This window comes from Cynocephalus volans, chromosome 11 (genome assembly GCF_027409185.1).
Source record: "Cynocephalus volans isolate mCynVol1 chromosome 11, mCynVol1.pri, whole genome shotgun sequence".
NCBI lineage: Eukaryota > Metazoa > Chordata > Mammalia > Dermoptera > Cynocephalidae > Cynocephalus > Cynocephalus volans.
The window spans coordinates 56,206,789-56,230,130 of NC_084470.1; the positions used below are offsets into that span (position 1 = coordinate 56,206,789).

At 45.4% G+C, this 23,342-nt stretch overlaps 1 protein-coding gene across 1 annotated transcript in view; it reads left to right on the forward strand.

Moving 5' to 3' along the window:
• Positions 1-17,094, forward strand: part of LARS2 (leucyl-tRNA synthetase 2, mitochondrial) — a 172,685-nt gene extending 155,591 nt beyond the window's left edge. The window contains exons 20-21 of the mRNA XM_063113936.1: positions 11,185-11,312; positions 15,723-17,094. Of these exons, the coding sequence (XP_062970006.1) occupies positions 11,185-11,312; positions 15,723-15,902 (308 nt within the window). The 3' untranslated portion in view covers positions 15,903-17,094. The remainder of the gene's footprint in view (positions 1-11,184; positions 11,313-15,722) is intronic.
• The last annotated feature ends 6,248 nt before the right edge of the window (positions 17,095-23,342 follow it).

Sequence of the window (23,342 nt, forward strand, 5' to 3'; positions counted from 1 at the left end):
GTTTTGTCTTGTTTTTCGGTGGCTGGCTGGTACAGGAATCAAACCCTGGACCTTGGTGTTATGAGCACTACACCTCTAACCAACTGAACTAACTGGCCAGCCCCAGCTTAGGCAAAATTACGATGTGGCCTTGTTTTGTCTCACTTTACCATGATTTCAGTATGTCCTTGTGTGATGGTGTTCTGTGAGATTGTTTATATCTAATGGGAGAATGACGTGGCCTGGCTATGAGCACCAAGCAAATTTCCAATAAAACTGAGGCCTAGCCAGATGTCAAGGACTAAAACTAAAAATCCCCTTACCTGTATACCCTCTAGAAATAAACAACCACTGTCAGCCTCTTAGTGTAGATCAATGGTTAAATCCACTTGTCTAGTTGTTTTTGTTTTGTTTTGTCATGTCTCTTTATAAGATAAAATTTACGCACCATAAAATTCACCCTATTTAAATGTACATCCAGTGATTTAAGTAAATTTATACCCTTGTCTAACCATCAACATAATCCAGTTTTAGAACATTTTCATTACCCCAAAAAGTGCCCTTACACCGTTAGTCAATCCCACACCCACTCCCAACCCTGAGCATGACTGATCTGCTTTCCGTCTCAATAGTTTTGCCTTTTCCAGAAATGCTATGTCAGTGAAATCATACAGTGTGCAGTCCTTTCTGTGTGGCTCCTTTCATTTAGCATAATGCTTTTGACATTCATCCATGTTGTTGTATGTGCAGTAAGTAGTTCCATTCTTTTTATTAATGATCTTGTTTTTATTGTTAATCTAGAGGTCATCTTATAACCTGATTTACTCACTTAAATATTAAATAAACATATTTTCTTTCTGCATCATTAAATATTTTTCTATGACATCATTTTTAACAGTCATAGTTTTTCATTGTTTGGATTTACCTGTTCCCTATTGTTGAACATTAAACTGTTTACAGTTATACATTATTTTTTTTAAAGCTGAATACCAAAAACCTAATTCTTTGTTCACATGAAAAATTATTTCCTTAAAACGCATATCTAAGTGTAATTGCTTGGTCAGAAGAGACACAAAAATATAAAGGCTTTTGATGCACATCCCCAAATCAAGTTCCAGAAATTCTCTGGGTCATCTGTGAATATACTCATACTTGAACAGAAACAAGACTGTCTGTTGTGATTCCAGGTATTATACATAGGCTTTTCAATCCCTTTGTGATAAACTCACCTTGTGAGCTAAAGTAACCCAACCTAGGCCTATTCTATCTCTTTGAAATCCTGAATGATTGCTCACACCTGTGCGACTGTGAGGACTGACAACAGGGACCACACACACCATCTGGGCCCAGAGCAGGTAGACAAGCTCAGGCCTCCTGAGCCCTGGTGTCAGTATCAGGGGCCTAGTGTGTCCTCTTAGACAGACATAGATGGAACACAGAGCAACAGTTTGACCATCTTTGCTTTACATGGAGCTTATGTTGATTTCCCAGGGTTAGCAAAAAATTCAAGTCTGAGTATTTTCCAGTTTAAAAATAAGATGTACTTGTAAATATTTGGGGTTTTGTTTTTGTTTTTACTTGTAGATATTTTTAATGACTACATTAATTGTCCACAAGCACTATGACTTAATGTGTCGTCCATGGACAATTCTGTGCATAAATCTTTGTTCTCACTTCAAATTATTTCCTTGAAGTGGAAAAGAGATCAATCTGTTTCAGACTCTTGATATATATTGCCAAATTATTTTCCTGAGAAGTTTTCCATTTTCCACTCTAAGGTCTGTTTTTGAACTGTACATTCTGTTTCACTGATTTAATTGTTGAATTTCTACAAACAGCTTAATTTTACAACTGGCAAACTAAACTCCATTTCTTTTTAACAATAATTTTAGCTCTTCTCACCTGTTCATTCTTCTCAATGGAACTCTGGTATAATTTTATTATGTTCCTCCACAATCTCCATGAGATTTTGACTGAAACTTGGTTAAACCTAGAATTGATTTGGGAAAGTCTCACATCTTTACCTTACCTAGGCTTTCATTCCAGAACGTGGTCTGTCTCCCCATTTATTCAAGACTTCCCTCATGCTCAGTCAAGTTTGTCATTTTCTTCAGGTAGGTCCTGCACATTTCTTAAGGTTATTCTCAAGTATTTTATTTTGTCATACTTTGTTTTATTTTGCGTTTCTGTGACTAGAATCTTTTTCTGTTATATTTTCTATTTTTTGACTGGTGTATCTTTTTTTTTCTTTCTGTAAAACCACATTGCCACCAACATTTTATTTTTTATTTCAGTTAAGATTTCTTATGAGTTGATAGCCTTCCTAATGGGGTCAAATAAAGCTTGATCCCATGGAAATTTGATTAGTTAAGAAAAATACATGTAGATTGATAAGAACCATAAGAAAGAATTAATCTGTCAGTTCAGTAGATCAATCCAATTTGAATCTTAATAAAATTGATCTTTTTTGATGTCTTTTTAAGCTATAATTGACAAATGGAAGTTGTCTGTATTTACGGTAGACAATGTGATGTTTTGATATATGTCTAGATCTTACTTTGTGGGATGATTAAATCAAGCTAATTAACATATCCATTACCTCACATACTTACCATTTTTTGTGATGAGAATGTTTAAAGTCCACTCTCGGCAATTTCAAGTATACAATGCATTATGATTAACTGTAGTTACTATGCTGTATAATAAATCTCCAGAACTTATTCCAATGACATATAACTTTTTAAAAATGTATTTGCATACTTATTTTCTACCCTGATTCCCTACTGATCTCTCTTAGTTTAAGAGGTAAACTCCTACTAGATTTTTTAGGATTCTATAATCTGCAAATAAGGATAAGTTTTTTCTTTCTAATAGTTACACCTGGTGTCTGTTTATTTCCTTTATTACATATGCTTGTGTGTGTGTGTGTGTGTTTATTTCCTTTATTACATATGCGTGTGTGTGTGTGTGTTTATTTCCTTTATTACATATGCATGTGTGTGTGTGTGTGTGTGTGTGTGTGGTGTGTGGCTGGCCAGTATAAGGATCCAAACCCATGACCATGGTGTGTTGTAAGGCTGCATTCTAACCAACCGAGCTAACAGGGCAGCCCATTTTTTAAAATTTGTATTTATTTATTTTTTTTACTACATATATTTCTTAGAAAACCCTATGCAATGTTAAAGAATGCTGGCTACAGACCATAGTGTCTCATTTCCAGATTTAAATGAAACTAACATTTCCCTGTTAGGTTTGATGTTGGCTGTTGGTTTAGGATGGATATTCCCTGTCATGTTAAGGAAGCAGCCTTCTATCCTTGTTCACCAGAACTTGTATGAGGAATGGGAGTTGTATTTTACTTAATGTCCACGTTAAGTTGTTGAGGTGATGTATCATTTGCTTTGAATTTTCTCCTTTGCCTTTTTGATGTGATCGATGCCCAATTAATTGATTGCCTAATATTAAGATACTCTGTGATGAATTCATTCATTCATGGTGTAGTAGATTTTAAATATACTGTTAAATTTTATTTAGGAAAAAAATCTATTGCTGGTGTTTTATTTAGAATTTTGCACTTATTTTTCTAAGACGTGGTTTTTCTCAATATGCATTGTCAAGCTGGAGAGTGAGGGTTTTGCTTACTTCACAAAGTGAATTGCTTGCCTCTGTCTTTTACTGTGCTTTAGAACAGACTGTAAAGGACAAGACTTTGACCCATTTCTTGATGAATGGACAGAACACCCTTAAGGGAGGGTGTTGGTAGGCGCTGCCAGGCCACAGCCATATTATATTGTATTTTGGAGCCTTTTATTATCTCCCTAAAAGGAAACATGGCTCTTTCATTTAGCATTGGTTATCACACTAAGTTTTTTAAATGGCACTTCATTAATTCTTTCCTGGTCTTCCTTTGCTGTAAAACAATGCTGATCCAATTTGTAGTAAACTCACCTACTCTCATCCTAGAATATGCATGTCTCTCCCTTTCCTTCTTTGTCCTATGTTATCTGTCTACCTCCTTCATTTCATTTCTCCCAGGAAGGACTGATGTAAGTGGGATTTTCAAAAACTCCCTCTTGCGTGCTCCTCCAGTCTCTGAGTCTGTAATACAGTGGGCAGAGGGTCTGTTCTCTCTAAGGCAGTGTCCCTGCCTGGCAGGTATTACAGTATGGGTGCACACTGTGGCGTTGCCCCTGCCAGTCTGTCCTTCATTTCTGTGACAAGATCTCCAGCAAGATGTATACTGAAGCAGTAATAGAAACTAGTCCATTTCAGACTTTGCTCCATGACTTTTTCTATACAAGACACTGTTGGGGCTTTTGTGAGCTCTTTTATAATAAGGAGCCAACTAGATTGAATCTTAGTTTGGCTACAGTGTTTCATTCAGTCACTCAGTCAACATTCATTGGATGTACTATGTGTCAGGCTCTGTTCTAGGCATTTGTAGGAAAACTGGGGAAGGCAGATTCAGCAGTATATATTGTAGTCTGTGTTCAGGTCCATTGAGGTCTTCCCTGAAGCTTTATAAATACATAGCAACTAATTTTTTTTTAATTCAAAGAAGCAATGGGAAACCTCCTTGTCTCCTGCTCTCCACCATGTATGTGTGTATCATTCTTTCTGAAATGAGCAGCTGGGGGCGTAGCCAAGTGAGGAGTCCCATGCGCCAGGAGTGTCACCCTGGTCATTAACTCACAGGTGTTAGTCAGGTGCCGCCAAGAGAGAATGGGGAACGACCTCTTCCTGCCTCTCCCAGCAGGAAGTAGGGGCTAATCTCACAAGTGTCCAGAGTCCTTTGCAAACAGAAGCACTGTACTGTAAGGAGGCATCATTGTACACTGTCAGTCCTTCCCTTCAGAGAGGAGAAGGCTCCGGGGCAGTTTCTACATGTTTCATTTATTCTAAAAAACTTAGCTTTCATATAGTTTCTGGTTTTATTCCAACATCTTAGAAAGATAACCTTAGAATGTAAATCAGGGTGGAATTTTCAGAAATTCTAATTTCCCAGAGAAACCGATTTTCATAGGAGAGAGTCTCCCTGAAGAGAAGCAGAATTGAGATCCGTCTTCCAAGAGAGATTGAAGTCCTGCTGGCACAATGGCCATTATTGCTCTGTGTAAAAAAGAAATGTTTTAGAGAAGCCCAGAGTACTTGGAGCCTAACAGTCCTCTATCCATCACTTAGAGTAAATGGAGACCTTTGGTAAGAAACAGAACGAGCGTCTCGGCAGTTTGCAAGCTTCAACAGGATGAGGAAATCTTTTCTTCCTTCCTGAAGCTTAGGATCTGAGAAACTAAAGACACCACATCCCAATTTACAAAATTATCTTTTGTTTACCACAATAGAATGTTGTTCTATCTAGATAAGAGTGTTAACTGCTTGCTTAGGGAAATTTTGAGTATTTGGAGTCACTGATACTTTTCTCAGATGAAGGGCTCAAGCTTTTCCTTTGTTGGTGGACAGTAAAAGAGCAGAAAATCACTAGAGAGCTCCTTGGTGGGTACTCTTGTTGAAGATGTAGTTTCACTATCATCAAAAATAACCTTTCTAATAGGCAACAGCTTGGATGGGTCTTAGAGGAATGTGCTGATTGAGAAAAGCCAACCTCAAAAGATTATACACAGGGCTGGCTGGTTAGCTCACTTGGGAGAGCGTGGTGCTGATAACACCAAGGTCAAGACTTCAGATCCACGCACTGGCTGGCCATCCAAAAAAAGGGGGGTGGGAGGGCTATATACTGGATAATTCCATTTATAAAACATTCTCAAAATAATGAAATTGTGGAAGTGGAAGACACATTACTCGTTGCCAGCGTTGGGGGGGGGTGGCTATAAAAGGGTAGCACTAGAGAGCCTTGTGGTGATAGAACAGTTCTATATCTTGACTGTGGTGGTTACACAAAGCTATACACACACAAATTAGTTCCTGTAAAACTGATAAATTTGAATAAGTTCTGTGGGTTGTATCAATGTCAACTTCCTCGTTTTGATATTGTGCTATGATTATGCCAGAGTTACCATTGGGGGAGGCTGGGCGAAGGGTACCAGGACCTCCTGAACATTTCTCTGCAACTTCCTCTGAATCTATAATTGTTTCAAAGTGCAGGTTTTTAAAATTGCCTTTCTAAACTCACAAGTCCCATGTGTTGAGATTCTGGTTCTGGAACATAGTAGACCATGAGAGAGGAAGGAAAGGAGGAAGGAATTTATTTCTAGTTGAAGAAAGTTTTAGTAGACACACACTACAGATGTGCTTGCACACACACACACACACACACACCTGACCAGATGCAGCCATCCATCCCACCAGCATTGGAGGCGCACACACACACACACACACACACACACACACACACACACCTACACACACACCTGACCAGATGCAGCCATCCATCCATCCCACCAGCATTGGAGGCGCGCACACACACACACACACACACACACACACACACACACACACACACACACCTACACACACACCTGACCAGATGCAGCCATCCATCCCACCAGCATTGGAGGCAGCCATGTCTCCTGCAGTTGATGCAGCAGAGTGGTGTGAAGTGCCAGCAGGAGCCCTGAGGGACAGGGACGGGCCTGCCCTAAGTGCCCAGGAAGCCCTGTTCTCCGAGAGTGACCTCACTTCTATGCATGCCCACTTTCTGAAGAAAGGTGCTTCAAGCCAGCAGCAGAAAGTAAGTCCAGATTCCAGTGTGCCTCTCTGGGTTTCTCTGGGCTTCTTAAAGCAAAGCAAAAGCTAATTTTATAATTGAAACTCTGTGTAAACACACTCTGCAAAACATTCAGCTGTTACAAAAGGGTTTGTTCTAAACCCATCCCCCTTACCCCCATTGCTCAGTTGCTCTCCCAAGAAATTCTGCTACCAGTTTTATGTTTAATCTGACAGAAGAACTTGATGCACATATGTGAAATGTGTACCTTTCTTATACAAGTGTTAGCATCCTGTGCAAACATTTTCCTCTCTTACTATACTTTAGAGCGGTTCTGTATCAACACTTACAGACCTACCCCATTCTTTTTTAACACGTATGGGGTGTCCCACCCAGTGAATGTTTTGTAAATTATTAAACAATTTCCCGTGGATGGGCATTTGGGGAATTTCCCTTCGTGCGTGTGCGTATGTGTGTGCGTGCGTGCGTGCGTGCGTGTGTGTGTGTTGCTTTGAGATTAGTTTCTTTCCCAAATACATGTTATTTAAAATGTGGTGGTAAGATCTCTGTAGCATTCCTGTTTCTCTGGCCATGTTTATAGTTGTATAGTGACTTTTCTTTCTTGATATTGGCCTCTGGCATCTAACTTGTGATCTCCAAGTATTCCGTCAGTGCTTTAACTTTGAGAGCCATAGCAAGGTGATCCTTCACCTCCCTTAGGCAGTCTGAAGTAACTTTTCATCTTGAAGTATCAGTCTACCTCCACAAATCCATTTTTCTTCATAAAATAATTTGAGATGGCTTTCTTTGTAGCTTTTTATAAAAGGTGGTTCTGAAATATAGCTATAGTGTTTTGTTGTGTATATATATATATACACTGTATTGCTGTGTTCATTAATTTCAACAAAATTCTAAACATAAAAATCATGTAGGGGTGTGTGTATGTGTGATAATTACGAGGAAGAATAAGGTATCTGTTGATGCTCTGATGGTATTTTATACATCGATGTGTGTGCTGTGTAGATGTTGTTGTTTCAAAGTACTATCAATGATACCATTTCTCTGGGTAAAGGCTAAATTGAAGTGGCCTCACTGCCAATTCGTTTCCATGGAATTGCCAAGGCTAGACGAGACACAGTGAGGATCACATGCCACAGAGTCCCCAGGTACTTCCTTCTGGTGTCTGTGAAGGCAGCGGGTGGAGGTAGGCCTGAAGATGGCCACCAGGGCAGGACTGCCATCCACACCAGCGCTCACTGTGGGTTGCCATGGCAGCGTGACAGCCTCACCAGCTCTCAGAGTGGGAGAGGAGGCTTGTTTTGGTTATTGCTTAGGAAAGTCAGTGACACAGCTCTCCCAGAGGAGGGGAAGGAAGCGGGTGGGCTGTGGGACACAGCCAGCCCTGCATGGTGGCCTTGCACTTCCCAGCTTGTGTTCAGACTTTCTCCATGTGCTTCCTAAAGGCCAGCTCTCAACCTGACCTGTCACCTTGGCAATGCCATGTGAAGAAACCATTATATTTGCCATGCAAATGTTAGGTATTTTTACTTATCTGAAAAGAGTAGGCAAGAACACTACTAGGCAAAAACACTACGTGTAAACCATGGTCTGAGTTTCTGTTCCTCACTGCTGAGCAGCAGGATGGCCCCACTCCCATCTATATGGAAATACTGGCAGGGGCCCAGGCCACTATAAATAAGCATCCTGATCACTCCAGGAAGGCTGGGCTTCCTCTTTTTTTTTTTTTGTAAAGTGGAATTTGGAACAGCTTCTGCCCAGAGCATTTGTGTCCAAGGTCCTTTCATCTCCCAGGCGTCCTGTACAACTGCCATACAGAGGCTTTGGAGATCCTCCCACTGCTTCTGGGTCACGAGACCAGCCACGCTGGGCCAGCTCACTAGAATAAAGAAATGATTATCTCCCTTCTGTGACCTCTGTCTCGTATTTGGATATGAGTTTTAATAGGATTCCTTCTGAGGAACAAGCAGGAATCTCCTTTCTGCTTCTGCCAAAAGGCACATCTGTCAGACATGGGATAGGTTTATTATTAAGCGCAGAGTTCCAGGCCACAGAAGCCAGCTGAGCACTAGGAATATGTCTTTAACACCATTTGATCCTCAGATTGACTGACAACACAGGGTCACAACAACAGTACCAGAGAGTAAAACGGATAAAGCTACATAAGTAAATCTGTGATACTAGCACAAGAATCAAGACAGGTCAACAGAATAGAATGGACCAGTGCTGCTGAGAGTAGTCCGTGGACGCACAGTATGGGGACTGTCGGTTTTAGTCTACAACAAGATAAGGAACTTGTGCTAGAATGTAAATCAGCTGCTTCACTAAGCATACAGTTGAGTTAGGCTGACACTTTTTTTTTTTTTTTTGGTAGTAAAATTTTCTCCAACAGGGCTAGCAGATTAGCTCGGTTGGTTAGAGTATGGTTGCTAACACCAAGGTCCACGGTTCAATCCCTGTTACTGACCAGCTGCCAAAGAAAAAAAATAAAATTTAAATAAAGACTTTCTCAATGAAGGAAGCAGTGTGTTGATTACATTCTGGTCCAAGTTCTTTACTTCATTGTGGGCACTTTGAATAGCTCTGAAGTGGATAGTTCTGAAACCATCCCTGGTATAATGTATTTGAAGGAAAAATCACAAACCAATAGGGGAGAGAGGATTTATTCAACAAATTGGGTTTGGAAAGTTAACTATGTAATTTTTGAAATAGAGTTTTTTCACATATATGCAAAATAAATTCTGATAGATTTGAAAGTTAAATAGGGAAGAAAATGAAATCTTAAAGAGCTAGAAGAAAAATCTTGAACTGATCTTAAAGTATGGAAAAACTTTATTTTTAAATATCTTTTTTAATTACAAAAGTAATGTTCCTTGTAAAAAATCTATAAAACATTTTTAAAAAAAGAAAAAAATCACTCGTAGTTCTATTTCCCAGAGATAATCACTGTTACTACTCTGATTTATTCTCTTCCAGTTTTTTATCTGTTCATATAAACATTTAATAAAAGTAGGGTCATATTATATATACAATTGTGTATAATCCTTTTCCATGAAATTAAATATTATTTTAAAACATGGAAAAGAAGAGAATACAAAAAAACTATATATTTTTTGTATAAATACAAAATTTATAACATGATCCTGATGGTGGCAGTTTTTTTTTTTTTTTTTGTGGAGTTGGTTTATGCGAGGTCTTTAAATAGTTCATGGAAAGATTTGTAATATCTTTTAATTCTATTTTTCCACAAACTTTTTGAAGTACGCTCATAAATACAGATAGTCATTAAGTACATTAAATTACTATTTTTTAAAATAAAAATTAAAAAGTGCTATCTGGGTGAACATGATTTTCTTTTTACATGTTGGCCTTTTCCAAATTTTTTTCAAGAAGCTTGCATTACTTTTGTCATCAAGGAAAATAAAACAAAAAGTTGTCATTCACAGCCCGGTGTTCTTGGGGCTGGTAGTGGAATTCATTGCCTCTCTCCCAAACCCGGCCTCAGACCAATACCCTGAGCCATGGGGCCATTTCTCAAATGCATTGTCTTGGTCTCAAGGGTAATAACAAGGTCAAGATGTGGAAGGACCAGCCCTACCTCCACTGCCCCTGGAAAAGCCTATTCACAGGTGAGAGCCGCAGCTGCCAGGGCACTGGCCCAGCATGGACACACCGGCCACATTCACTTGCCCCCTGCCCAGGGCCTGCCTCTGGGAGGATGAGGAGGCAGTGGTGATGTGACTACAGTAGTGCCCAGGGCTCTGCTTTTCTGCTGTTTGTATTTCCTGCATATTCAGGATCAGCAGAGACTTTTAAATCAAACCTTTCCCTGCTAGGAAGCCCCTGGTTGCAGCCTTGGAGCAGTGGCCCCTGCAGTTGCACTTGCACACATGGCCCCATGCAACCCTGTGAGTGCCACCTCTGCTGTGGGGACTGCAGCGTGCAGCACTCTGGGAACAAGACTTGAGAGGGTTCAGGTCCTCAGTGCTTCCCCGTGTTTGGGCCACCCTGTGCCAAGGAAAGCTCCTTGCGATCCAGTAATCAGAGGGAGCCCCTCCTGAGAGGAAGTTTAGGGAGAGGTTAGAATCCCCCTGAGAAGCTTGAGGAGTGTCCTGCTGCTCGCTGCATTGCAGTTCCAGTGACTGTGATTAGAAGGCCTGGGCGAGAGCCTTCTCAACCACAAGCATTCGTGGGCCAGAAAGGAAGCGAGTGCAGCTCAGGACTTCCAGATCAGTCCTCAGGGTAGCTCAAAGGCATTCCCTCACTGACAGCACTGCAGAGAGATGACCCACTAAAACCAGCAGCCTTGTTTTTCCAAATGTATGCTTTAGAACAGCTGCCATTTGCAAAAAAAAAAAAAAAAAGAGCTACCTATAAACCTGGGATGAAAAGCCAGGCCAAAGCAAGCAGTGAGCCCCTCACAGGCTGTGAGAAGCTGCGGTGTGGCTTCCCGTGACCTCGGACTGCTCCCCGCCGGGCCATATCTTCTCATGAGCCTCCCCTTCTGTACGTTGGCACTGCAGGCCTGGCGCTGGTGCCAAGGAAGCTGTGTGCCCACTACGCCTGGGACGCCGGAGTGCTGCTTCAGACCTGGCCAGCTGTGGACCCACAGTTCCTTCAGCAGCCCGACATTGTGCAGATGGCAGTCCTGGTAAGTGACTCCCCTCAGCCCCAGAGCTGGGCGAGAATCTGCCGGGGCAGGGCCCTCTCCTGCCTGCTGGCCTGGTTTTGAGAAGTATGTCATCAGGCCTTTCTGGCCCACCCAGCCCTCCACAGACCAGGAGCAGGGCACAAAAGCCTGTTTGTCCTTTGCTGGAGCTTTCTGTTCTGCAGGTCGTCACATACCAAAAGCAGGTGAACGGGAAGCACTCGTGGCCCTCAAGAGACTGGAAAGGGGAGAAGAGTAAACGTGTCCTGCTTTACAGGTTCAGTTGTCTTCCCAGCTGAGGGCAGAGCTTCAGTCTCTAATCTTTATCCAGCTGCCCTTGGGGGTTTTGCAGTGGGGGAGGGTGATAGTGAGGTGGCTGGCAATGCAGGAATACCTCACTCTGTAAAATATATTTCAGAAAGCCTACGTGAAATTTCCTTTTTTGGTAAATTGGGTCATTTTAAATACATGAGAGTAGTTTGTTGTTTAAATCTTTCATAGAGCAAATAACTCCCTTATAGTCTATCCTTTGTGGAATTTTTATATATTTGATTTGCTTAAAATGAGACATATTTATAGGGAATATCTCTTCAATAAGCTGATGTGGCTGAAGAGGGGAAGAGGGTACAGGGTGGGCTTTTTCCCGTGTCTCCTCTGAACCATGCATGGGGCCAGGTAATTCAGGTCCAAAATGTAATTTCACTCTTATCACCCTATAAGGTAGGCATTACCTTCTCATTTTCTCAGTGGAGGAAACAGGCTCAGAGAAGTTAGTTACTTTGCCCAGGTTTATTCATTGACTCAGTAATTAGCAAGTACCTACTCCACATCAGGCACAGTGCTGGGGATACAAAACGAAACAAGACAGGGTCCCCACCCTCATGGAGCTTAAAGCCTGGTGGGAGAGATAGGCAAGAATAAAAAGGAAAGAGAAAAGTAAGTAAAATAGTTGCAAATGGTGAAAAAAGTGCCATGGACAAACCCACGCAGGGGCTGAGGGAGAGCACAGCCAGCCATGCCCCAGCCTTCTGCCCCTGTGCAAACCCTGGGCTCCTCACAGCCAGTCTCCACCCCCCTCCCCTGGCACTCAGTTCCTGCTGCCCCCACCCCAAGGGCATGTATTCATGTACTCCTAAGAACTTGTCCTCAACACAGTTGAGAAATGCCAACTTGAGAAAACTGAAGTTTCAGTCTATGAAAATATCTATTTTAAATTACACTGCAGAAAAGAAATTGAGTTTTGATCATTGGTAAAATAATTTTAGATGATCATTGGAATGCAATCCCAAAATTAAAAATGTGTGTAGGACTGCCTGCCAGTGCACCTGCTTGAACACTCGATCAGGGCACTGTGCCAGTGGCAGAGCTTCTGTGCACACCTGTGTTCTGACTCCGTGTGATCTCACCTTGTGCCCTGGCCAGAAATAGAAGCTGCAGGCACAGTCCAGTGTAACTCATTTCAGCCATGCCCACGTTCTCTGAGCCCATACATGCCGGGCTCTGCCAAATACTAGGGATACAGATGAGAGGCACTGCTAGGAGCACAGCACCTAGGAGCGAAGATCTGAGGGGCAGATGAGTCATCACACACACAGAGTTTATGTAGCCTCAGGGTTAAGACGTGAGAGCTTGGGAATTGGGCCTCCTTGTGGTAATCTCAGTTTTACAAATTACTTAAATTCCCTAGGCCTCAGTTTCCTTAGTTATAAAATGGTGGCAAACACAATGCCTGCCTTCTCCGATTATTGTTGAGAGTATTAGATGGGATAATGCCAGGAAGTGCTTAGCCTGCTCCTGGACACACTGATGGCAAAAGCCACCAACATGCAGTGAGCACCAACTGGGGGCCAGGCACTGCCCAGAATGTCCCAGATACACACTCATTTACTTTTCACGACCGCCCCTCAAGGCGGGCCTATAGTTATCCCTCTCACACATGATGCAGATGACGAACCCCAACTTACAGGTGAGGAAAGCATGGTGAAACAGGGCTTCATAGCTCACCAGAGGTCACACAGCTAGTCCGGAATTCAGTCAATAAATGGTAACTGCTGCTGGCCTCAGCATTGCTGCTCTTGGCAACTGGGGGATTGGAAAAGATGTCGTGAGGACAGAGATGGGGCCTTGGCTTTCAAAGAGGAGCCGTGTTTCCCCAGTGGGGACGAGGATGCCAGAACATCAGGAGCACAGCATGGGGAAAGCCTGTGGAAGGCTGGAGCAGAGGGCACAGGCAGGGCAGCACTTGAGAGAAGGCTGGGGGCCAGGATCCAACCCTGAGGGGATGGGACCAGCAGGGGTCTGAGCAGGAGAGACACAGGACACATCAGCTCATCCCGTCTCCCCCATTTGCTGGGTGAGGCCTTGAGCAAGGGACTCCACCTCAGCTTCCCCATCTGTAGGATGGGTTAGGGTGGTCATGCATCTACCGCACAGGTACATGCAAGTGAATTGCATAGCACGGTGCCTGGCACAGAGTGAGACTCAGCAAATGGGAGCTTTTGCTGTTAGCCCTCCTGTTGGGACAGGGGGTGGGTTGGGGCAGGAGGAGCACTCATGGCTGGGGCCTGTCAGGGGGCTGTTGGAGAAGTCCAAGGAGCCATGCTTAGGCCTCCTCCAAAGATGAGGGAGCAGAAGCCCAGCAGCATAACAGCCTCTGTTTGATGTGATTTGAAAGTGCCTGTTCCCCCTTGAAAGCCAAGCTTCGTGTTGAGTCCCAACCCGATTTCTCTGCCCATTTAAGTGGAGCCTCATGCCAGGGACAGAGGCCATGATCGAGACCCACTCACCCTGAAGGGGCCACCCTGGATGAGGCAACTCAGGGGAGTCCTGGGGAGCCAGGCTCTGGGAAAGCATGGAAGCTCCCTGGGCTCAGAAGCAGGGGTCACTGTTGTACTGAGACTGTGCACTGAAGAGGATGCCCCTTCCATCCTGGCCAGGACTCTTGACAAAGGCAGAGGGAATGAGGCTCAGTGAGCTGGCAGGTGAAAGAAGAGAAAACCAAGCCCAAGTTCTCATAGCTCGTAACACCAGGCTGAGAGTCAAGCCTGAGTCTGCCCATGTCAGAGCACCTGCTCCCCAGGCCCCCATCATGGGTAATGGCCCAGAGGAGACCTTACTCTGGGCTGCAGTTCCACAGGAAAGGAGAAAAGAGCAGAGGCAAGGAGGGCTGGCACATGAGGCATTAACAAGTGAGAATTCCATGTTGGGAATTCTCAAGGGGCACGGCTTTTAGTGACAGGTGGTAGGTCTCTTCTGAGGTCTCAGTCAAACCAAACATGTGACCTTGAAAGAATGCAGCTTCTAACAACTCGGAAATGCTAGGACAGAGCCACAATCCTTCACATGGCACATCCTAGTTCCACAGCTTCAGAGCACTTTAAAGCCCTGCATCGTGGAGTCTCACATTTTTTTAAAACAATATTTCAGAATATTTCAAGACACAGTGTTTTCTTTTAATTTTTTCCTGCCCAGTGATGTAGGCTAATGCAAACAATAAAAATGCCACTAAATTCTACAAAAATCTGAAAAAATGAAGTGGGTAATTAGGGGATATTCGATAATGTGCTTTGGTTGAAACCTGAGAAATTATTTCTAGTAACTTTTCATAGTACAGTGACTATATTTTCCAAGTGAAAAACAGGAACATTAGTAAAAGAAATGTGAGTACAGATTTGGGAGCAATGGGATTGAGGATTCGGAAGCACAGCTCTTCAGAAGCTGAGCCATGTGGTCACTTTCCTGGCCAGATGTCAGCTCATGCCTGCTGTGAAGTCTGTCCTCATTGAACTAATATCCAGTGAATACCCACTGACGTGTAGAACTGTACTGACCCATATTAAATGAGAAGAGTTGTTAATGTGACAACATGTGGGGCCAGTCTCTAAGTTGTCGCACTTGAGTGCCCCCTTCTGGAGCCAGTCATCAGAGAGAGGATAGCTGCGTTCCCCAGCAGCTGGTCCACTTGAGACCGAGGTAAGGTCTGAGGGGCAGCCTCTTCTAGCCTAGATCTGAACTTAGACTTGATCCCCAGTGACACAGTAATCCCGCTCCTACTGGAAATGGCCAAAGCCGTCTCATGCTGAGGATTTTTTGACATAATTTCACCGCAGCTGTGTATGGGGGCAGTGCTCAGGAAACATAAGGTGGTCCTCACTGCAGGCGTGAGCACTCTTGTGCAGCCTCCCTCCCCCTCCCCCTCCCCCTCCCCCCTCCAGGTTTGGGCTTGAATCCCATCCACCTGGTTGCATTTTATCCTCTTGGGAAGCTGCGTGCTGACTTCCTCCTTCCTTCCCCTGTATTCCCTTCCTCAAACAAATGCAGCAGTCCCCTTTGCGGGCAGTAGGTATTGGCATTGGGCTGACCACTGTTCTGAGGAATTTCCTGATTGTTTGTTTCGGCTTTTTTCCTTCTCAGATCAACAACAAAGCCTGCGGCAAGATCCCTGTGCCCCAGCAGGTCGCACAAGACCAGGACAAAGTACACGAACTTGTTCTCCAGAGTGAGCTGGGCATCAGGCTCTTGCAGGGGCGCAGCATCAAGAAAGCCTTCCTCTCCCCCAGAACTGCCCTCATCAACTTCCTGGTGCAAGAGTGACCATGGGGAGGGCTCTGAGGAACCTCTTCCAGGCCTGGGATGAGGGGAAGAAGTCTGCTGGCCCAGAGGAAGGGAAAACCCAGTGTCTTGAATATTTACCTTGGACTGCAGGCAACAGTGTGCCTCAGTGGTGTGGCCTGGTGTGGGATAAGGGTGGGAGTGGGCAAAGGAGAAATATGAGCCATGGGAGGGTTGTACAGCCTGTCCCCCAGGCTGAAGGAAGCCACCTGACCCTATGTGAAGCCATCAGGGACACTGCTGGGTGGGAGCAGGAAGGAGAAAAGAGAAGCAAGTGAGAAGGACAGTGCCTTCTGAGCAGCCCGGGAGCTCCTAGAACCTAGAAATGTCACTGCCTTCGACATTCCTTGGGAACATGAGGCTGGCTCTGGAACCACATGGGCTCAGGAGCAGTGTGGCAGGAACCGGTAATGAGCCTCTGGATCATGGTGGATGGTCTCTTGCCATCAGACTAGATGAAGAAGCCGTTTGGGTCGTGTTTACATGTCTAGTATGTGGAAATGGAGACTGGGATCTTCAGAAGTTGCTCTGAACCCAAAGGCAACTGGTGCTGGCCCCTCTTCACGTGTTCCCACTGCTTCTTGGCTCTGTCTGCAGGCCTCTTCCCCCCACCCCCTCCGCAGCTGATGCGCCTGCCGGGCCTGCTCTGGGGCGAAGCAGCACATCACAACCACCCCGGCAGGATGTGAGACTGAGATTTGCTGCGTAGTCAAGTGGAACCAGGCTCCAGGCTGCCGGGCCCCAATCTCAGCGCCCCACCACAGCCCCACGGGGATGTGGCCCCAGATGGCTCACGTGGACCCCAGATGGCTATGCTGCCTCTATTAATGTGGCCCCCAGAGCCAGTCGTCAGGAAGAGTGAGCTCACCACAGAGGAGCGGGACTGAAGACCCTGGGCGTCACCTCCTGTGTCCAAGACACTGCCATCTGGCTGCTGCAGAGACAGCCAGAAATGGACCCATGCTGTCAGTATACTAGTCTAATCCCAGTTTCACGTGAAGTCAGCAGTGAGGTACTCTCACCAGAACTGGCCTAAGCCACGGATTAATATTTAATGAGGAAAGGTAGGGGAGAATCTAGCCATTTGGTGAAGCTAAAAATCCGTATTTGTTTTCTGATGCCGTTTTTCTGAAGTAGCCTCAGATGTGGTCCCCTGGAGTTCAGCAGTTAACATATGACTTTTTTTAATGTAATAAAATGTTTATCATCTATCTATGACTTTGGGACATATGTGTGATCTTGGAATAGCTACCATATTCCAATTCTAGGAGTTAATGAGGAACAGATCGAGATATTCCATCAGCATCAGCAGAAGCATTGGCTGTGGGCCTAACTCCACACGGAATGTTATAATGTGAGATGCGTGTGGTCTTTCTTGCTCTGGAACTTACAGTCTGTGGTAGACAACGCTGATGCAGGCACATTAGCGATAGCAATTAAGTTACTGGTTCTCAGTCTTGGCTCAAACTTAAAACTATGCTCGGTCCCCATGCCCAGAAATTCCAATTAAATTGGTCTGGGGTGTGAATTTGGTATCAGGGATCTTAAAAATTCACAGGTGATTCTAATGGGCAGCAAAGTTTGAGAACCACTGCTTTAATTGATGCATTTGAACCCTAACTTCTTTTTTTTTTTTTTTTTTTGTAGTTTTTTCGTGACCGGCACTCAGCCAGTGAGTGCACTGGTCATTCCTATGTAGGATCCGAACCCGCGGCGGGGAGTGTCGCCGCACTCCCAGCGCAGCACTCTACCGAGTGCGCCACGGGCTCGGCCCTGAACCCTAACTTCTGTCTAGTCTTTACTTTCCCTTGTCTTCAGCTTTGCTGGAAAGGCCTTGGTCCAGGACCAAGACATTATGAAGCGGAGTTGGGAAATGAAGAGGCCAGAACTCTAGAGCAGGTATTTAAGATGTTCCCAGTAGCTGACTTGAACGTACACAATCCCATTGCATGTAGTAGCAAATGTAGATTATATATAAGCAAATACATGAAGATATTTGGTAGAAGGAAGGAGGGAGCGTTTTTATTGTCTTCTTTTCCTAGAGTAAACTAAGTAGTCTAAACCAGTCAACAAGATGAGGGTAGGGAGCCTTTTATTTGCACATTACCTGGACAGAGCAATAGGCCAACGAAAAGCCCCAAGGCTATTGGACTGACCAGTTGATTGATACCATCATGACTTTGGAGAACTTTTTCTCCAAAAGGATGAAATTTGAAAACAAGTGTTCATTGGTACTTACTAAACGATTGTAGGTATAATGGAACAATTGAACAGAAAATTGATCCCTGGGTTCTGGGGGGGTGAGGATTATCTCAGTCATTTACTGACTGCCTTGATTAGGTCAAAAACTGGATTCAGCAGTTTCACTTACATTATTTCATTTAATTCCCACAAAAACCCTAGAGGGGAAGAATTATTCTCTCATCAAGAAACCCAGGCTCTGAGGTTCAATAATTTGTTCAGTTTTCACAGCTAATAAGTAGAAGAGCCAGGATCCAAACCCACATCTGGCCTCCACTTGTGCCACCCTGCCATGTCTACCAGTCCCCTCACCTAATTGCCCATCTTGCTTGATGTACAACAGTCAGGTGCGATGTTGACTGAAACCACTAGCATTTTGAGCAAAATCTGGTGGGGGCTCCCCTCCTGGAAAGTCTCACAATCTGTAAACCTGGGAAATCACAGCAGTAGCAGTGGTGCCCTCTGTACAGCGGCAGGTGGTGGGCAAGGAGCTGAGATCGTGGGGTTGGTTCCATAGGGCGGGATGCGGGGAAGGTACCCAGTGGAAGACCCAGGCTTGTGAGTAGATGCTGGGGTTATTTCTGTTGAGGAAAGGAGTGGAGAGAGTTTGTGCACAGGGAAGTGGTGCCTGGGAAGCCCCGTGACATGCTACTGTGGTAGGAGCCAACTGTCTGACAAAATGAGACTAAGCTCTAAAGACCCTAAAACAATAAATGAGCTGGGGAATGGCACGGGCACACTTCACCCAACCTGAACACACACCTGCAGGGAACTGGTGAGGGAAAATAGGCGCATCCAGGCAACGGAAGATGAGAACATGGAAATTTTCTAATGAATAAAGCAAGATACGTGTACAGTGTGATCCCAGTCATACTTTTTTAAAAAATTCCAACCCTTACAAAGAAAAGCAAGAGAAGGAAATTTGCCCACAGATCATTGGATAAGAGTCCTACAAGTTGGTTTTCTTCTGTTTTTTTTTTTTTTAATTTTTTTTTTTTTTTAATTTTTATTGTCTATGAAGTAGTTCTTTACTTTTTTCTTGGCAGCTGGTCGGTTTGGGGATCCAAACCCTAGACCTTGGTGTTATCAGCACCGTGCTCTCCCAGGTGAGCTAACCGGCCAGCCCCGAAGTATTTGAATAATAGTGAAAACATCAAAATGTACAATTTACGAAGACCCACCCACATGAACTAAGGACCTGTTCCCCTTGAGTTTCCTCTAGCTGCCTGTGAGGTTGTGCTCCAGTTGGGAAAACATACTCCTTTCTTTGTGTGAAGTGGAATCTAAAAGAACAAAGAGCAGCCCCTGTGAGGGCCTTGTTTGCATAGTCGGCCAGTCTGGGTAGGAGTGGGAGGCTCCTTCTTGTCTCTCAGCCTTAGGATCCTGCAACTGAAGACAGAACAGAGACGGCATTGCTCTAGTGGAACTCTCCTTTCACTTGCTGCTGGAGGTGGATAAGACCAGACATGAAGGCATCATCATCCCCTTTTGCAGATGACTGGCTCAGAGAACCTGTGACTTGCTTGAGACCACAACAGCAAGTAATGAGCTATTTTGGCTCTCAGTCTGTGTTCTTTCCAGGGTACTTTACAGGAAAAGTCTGGTGCTACCACCAGGCAATATTTAGCTCAGGAGGTAAATTTTCTTTTCTTTTTTTTGGCTGCTGGCCGTTACAGTGGGCCGAACTCGTGACCTTGGTGTTACAAGGCTGCTCTCTAACCAACTGGCCAGCAGGGGGTAAATTTTCTTAGTAGATGAGCCCCACTGCACCCTCTACAGGTCAAGGAAAGGCAGAGGGGTAGACAAAATGAGAAGAGTTTGCTCTCCCCTTTCTTCCTGTGGGAACAGCCAAGTGGAAAACAGCTGTTTCATGGGCTGGGCCCCTGCCTGACACTCAGAGGGTGGGCGGTTAAAGGCTCACATCCAAGCTGATGAGTTTGGAGAATGGAATCTGGAGTGATCAACAATGAGCAAGTGGGGACCCCCCCCCAGGGTAGACAAGTGGGAGACCACAGTGCAGGCAGGGAGGGGAGAGCCTGGAGCAGCCAGGGAAAGGCCAGCCCTGTGGGCAGAGGCCTCACATCCAAGGGTGGGGCCAGTGACTGTCCAGAAGAGTTGACCTCACTCCAGGCCGAGGCCTGCCCACAGGAGGGAGGGGCCTCAGGGATAATGAGGCCCTGGAAGGGAGGTAGCAGCCAGGCCTGCTGGAACCCAGCGCCTCATGACTCATTTCCCTTAAGGCCCAAACTTGAATTCCAGTTCTTGTTCGGCCTCTGGAAGAGCATGTCCATGCCAGACACCCCAACATCAGCAACAATAATCATATCATTTATTGAGCACATGTTATGTGCCAGGCCCTGTTCTAAGTGCTTTCGCACATAAAGGGCCTTACCCAAGACCACACACAAGCAGATGGCAGAGCCATGACTGCAACCCTGCTCCACTGTACTGCTTCCCAGAGACCTTCATGCAAACCAGCCGTTGTACCTCCTGGATTTTTCAAGACAGTCCTGATTTCCAGCTTTCTCTCGAGGTTACCCCAGAGAATCCTAGAACCTGCCAAAAACACACTTCGTGATCTGTGCCTGGAAGGTTGGCTTGCTGTGGGTGCATACCTGGTCGAGCACATCCCTGGTGTTCTGAGGCACCCGATTCATCACGTGCCTGGGAGAAACCTGGGCTCTCTCAGAGCCTGGATCTGAGCCATCACCTCTAGCAGACAGACAGAGCCTCCTTTGGGCACATCATTAGGACCTGGAAGTCAGGAGCCAACTTCGCTCAGCTCCACAGATGAGTGACTATTATTACTAAGACGATTTCTTGGAGGAGGGGGGGAGGGAGACCTGTTCTGGGCCTGACATCATGTGAACACTCCTTGGCCTCACTGCAGCCTCACCCAGTGTCTTCCCCAGATCATCCTTTCCACAAACAATAGAAGAACTCCATCTGGGGTTAATTAAGGATGGCCCAGCCCGGCCCCTCCAAAGGAGGACTCGCCTACCACATCTGCCGCAGCTGCGCATTCATGGCCTGCCCTCAGAACCAGGAGGAGACCTGGGGCCTAGAGGAGGGATCCCCTTCCTTGGGCACCGTCGGGCAGGAGTGGGGTGGGAAGGAGTGTAATGTGTCCATGGCACTGTGGAACCAACAGGAGGCAGGGCTGCCCAAAGGGTGATGTCATCCGTTGGGTCTGGCATCTCATTCATCAGGGTAAAGGCAAGTCCCTTCCACTGGAAACGGAGCCAGCAGTAGCCAGAGGGTTTTTGTTAGGTGGGCTCCACAGGGGACTCACTGTCAGGGAAAGTGCACAAGAGGGCAACCGCTGCATGGAAATAGGCTGAGAGCTGAGAAGAGGGAACACAGCCCAATGTCACCAGTTATCTGCATTAGTAGTTATCAGCTAACTCTTAGCTGTCAGTTAACACCTTAGTTTCCAGGAAATATCTTAGTTTTCTATTAATATTTCTATTAACTGCCAATGTCTTAGTCATCAGCAAACAGTCTAAGATATCGGCAAACATCTTAGGTGTCAGTTCCCCTGAGTGAAAACCGTAGACCTCTTGGTTACTACTACGATACTTTGTTATTACCCGTGATGCTTCTTGGTTGTCTACCAGTCATCTTCAGCAATAAAAATGTTTTGTTTTGTTTTGTTTTAAAGGATGACTGGTAAGGGGATCTTAACCCTTGACTTAGTGTTATCAGCACCACACTCACCCAGTGAGCTAATCGGCCATCCCTATATGGGATCCGAACCCATGGCCTTGGTGTTATCAGCACCACACTCTCCCGAGTGAGCCACGGGCTGGCCCCAATAAAAATGTTTTAATTATCAGCCAACGCTAAGTAATGCAGGTCTAACAAATAAACCCCAAATCTCAGTGGTCTAACTCAGCAAACTTTATTTCTCATTCCCATAAGTCTAATCCTCTGGAGAGGGGCACGGGGAGGAGGGTCTGTTCATTCAGTTGCGGCTGGATGGAGGGACCCAGGTGCATGGAGGCTCCACCATCTCGGCTTTCAGGGTTGCCCTAGACATGGAATCTAGCCTGCAGATAAGGGGAGAGAGAGAGAATGTCACAAGGTGGCTCATATGCCATGTCTGCAAGTGGCACACGTCACTTCTGCCCACTTTCTCTTGACCAGAACCACCCACAGGGCCTCAGCCAACTGCAAAGGGCTGGACAGCCCTTCCCAGGAACAGCTCTGCACAAGGGAAGCAGACTCAAGCCTCTGCCACATGGACAAACTTCGTCTTCAAACTCTTGCTTGTTGGTGTATATCTTAGGTACCTTCTAACTATCTCAGGTATCTGCTAACACCTTGGTTTACAGACACCTCCTAAGTGATAGCTGTTTACCTTCTAAATCTGTGAAGGCTGCTAACTGTGGGTCTAAAATAGCTGTGTAATCATAGACTGTTTTGTCGCCTACCAAACTGGCACGCCCACCCTGCCCTCTGTGCTAGACTCCCGTCTGTACCCCTCACAGATGTGTGAGCTCACAGACCTGGTTTGCGCTGTTCTGTAAAATGCCTATGTTCACTCCAAGGGTTGGTTTGTCGGTCTCCAGACCTCCCCACTCTCCTTCCTCCGTGAGACTCACATGTTGCTTCGTGGAGCCAGTTTAGTGTTTTGTTGGTTTGGAGTATTGGGACAAATTTGAAAGATAGAGAAAGGCAGGCTTCCCAGATGCCCTGCAGGAAAACTGGGAAATTCTTTAGATTGTTGCTCCCAAAGGGTCATGGCTGTCATTCAGGGTGGAAAATGTGACACATTCCTGAGAGCCTGACTGTTTCTGGTCCTGGAGACTTACACCTCAACCGCCCACCCCCCACACACCCACACACATAACACACACACAACACACATACACACCCCCCACACACGCAACACCCACACACCACACACACACACCACAGCCTCCCCACAACACCCATACACCACACATACCACTCCACGCACACACCACACCTACACATACAACACCCACACACCACACACACCACCACCCCCCACACCACACACACACCCTGCACCCGCCACACACGCACCCCCACACACATAACACACACACAACACCCACATCCCACACACAACACCCACACACCCCACATACCACACACACCATACACACACAATACACCTTACACACAAACACCCCCACACACACAACACACTCC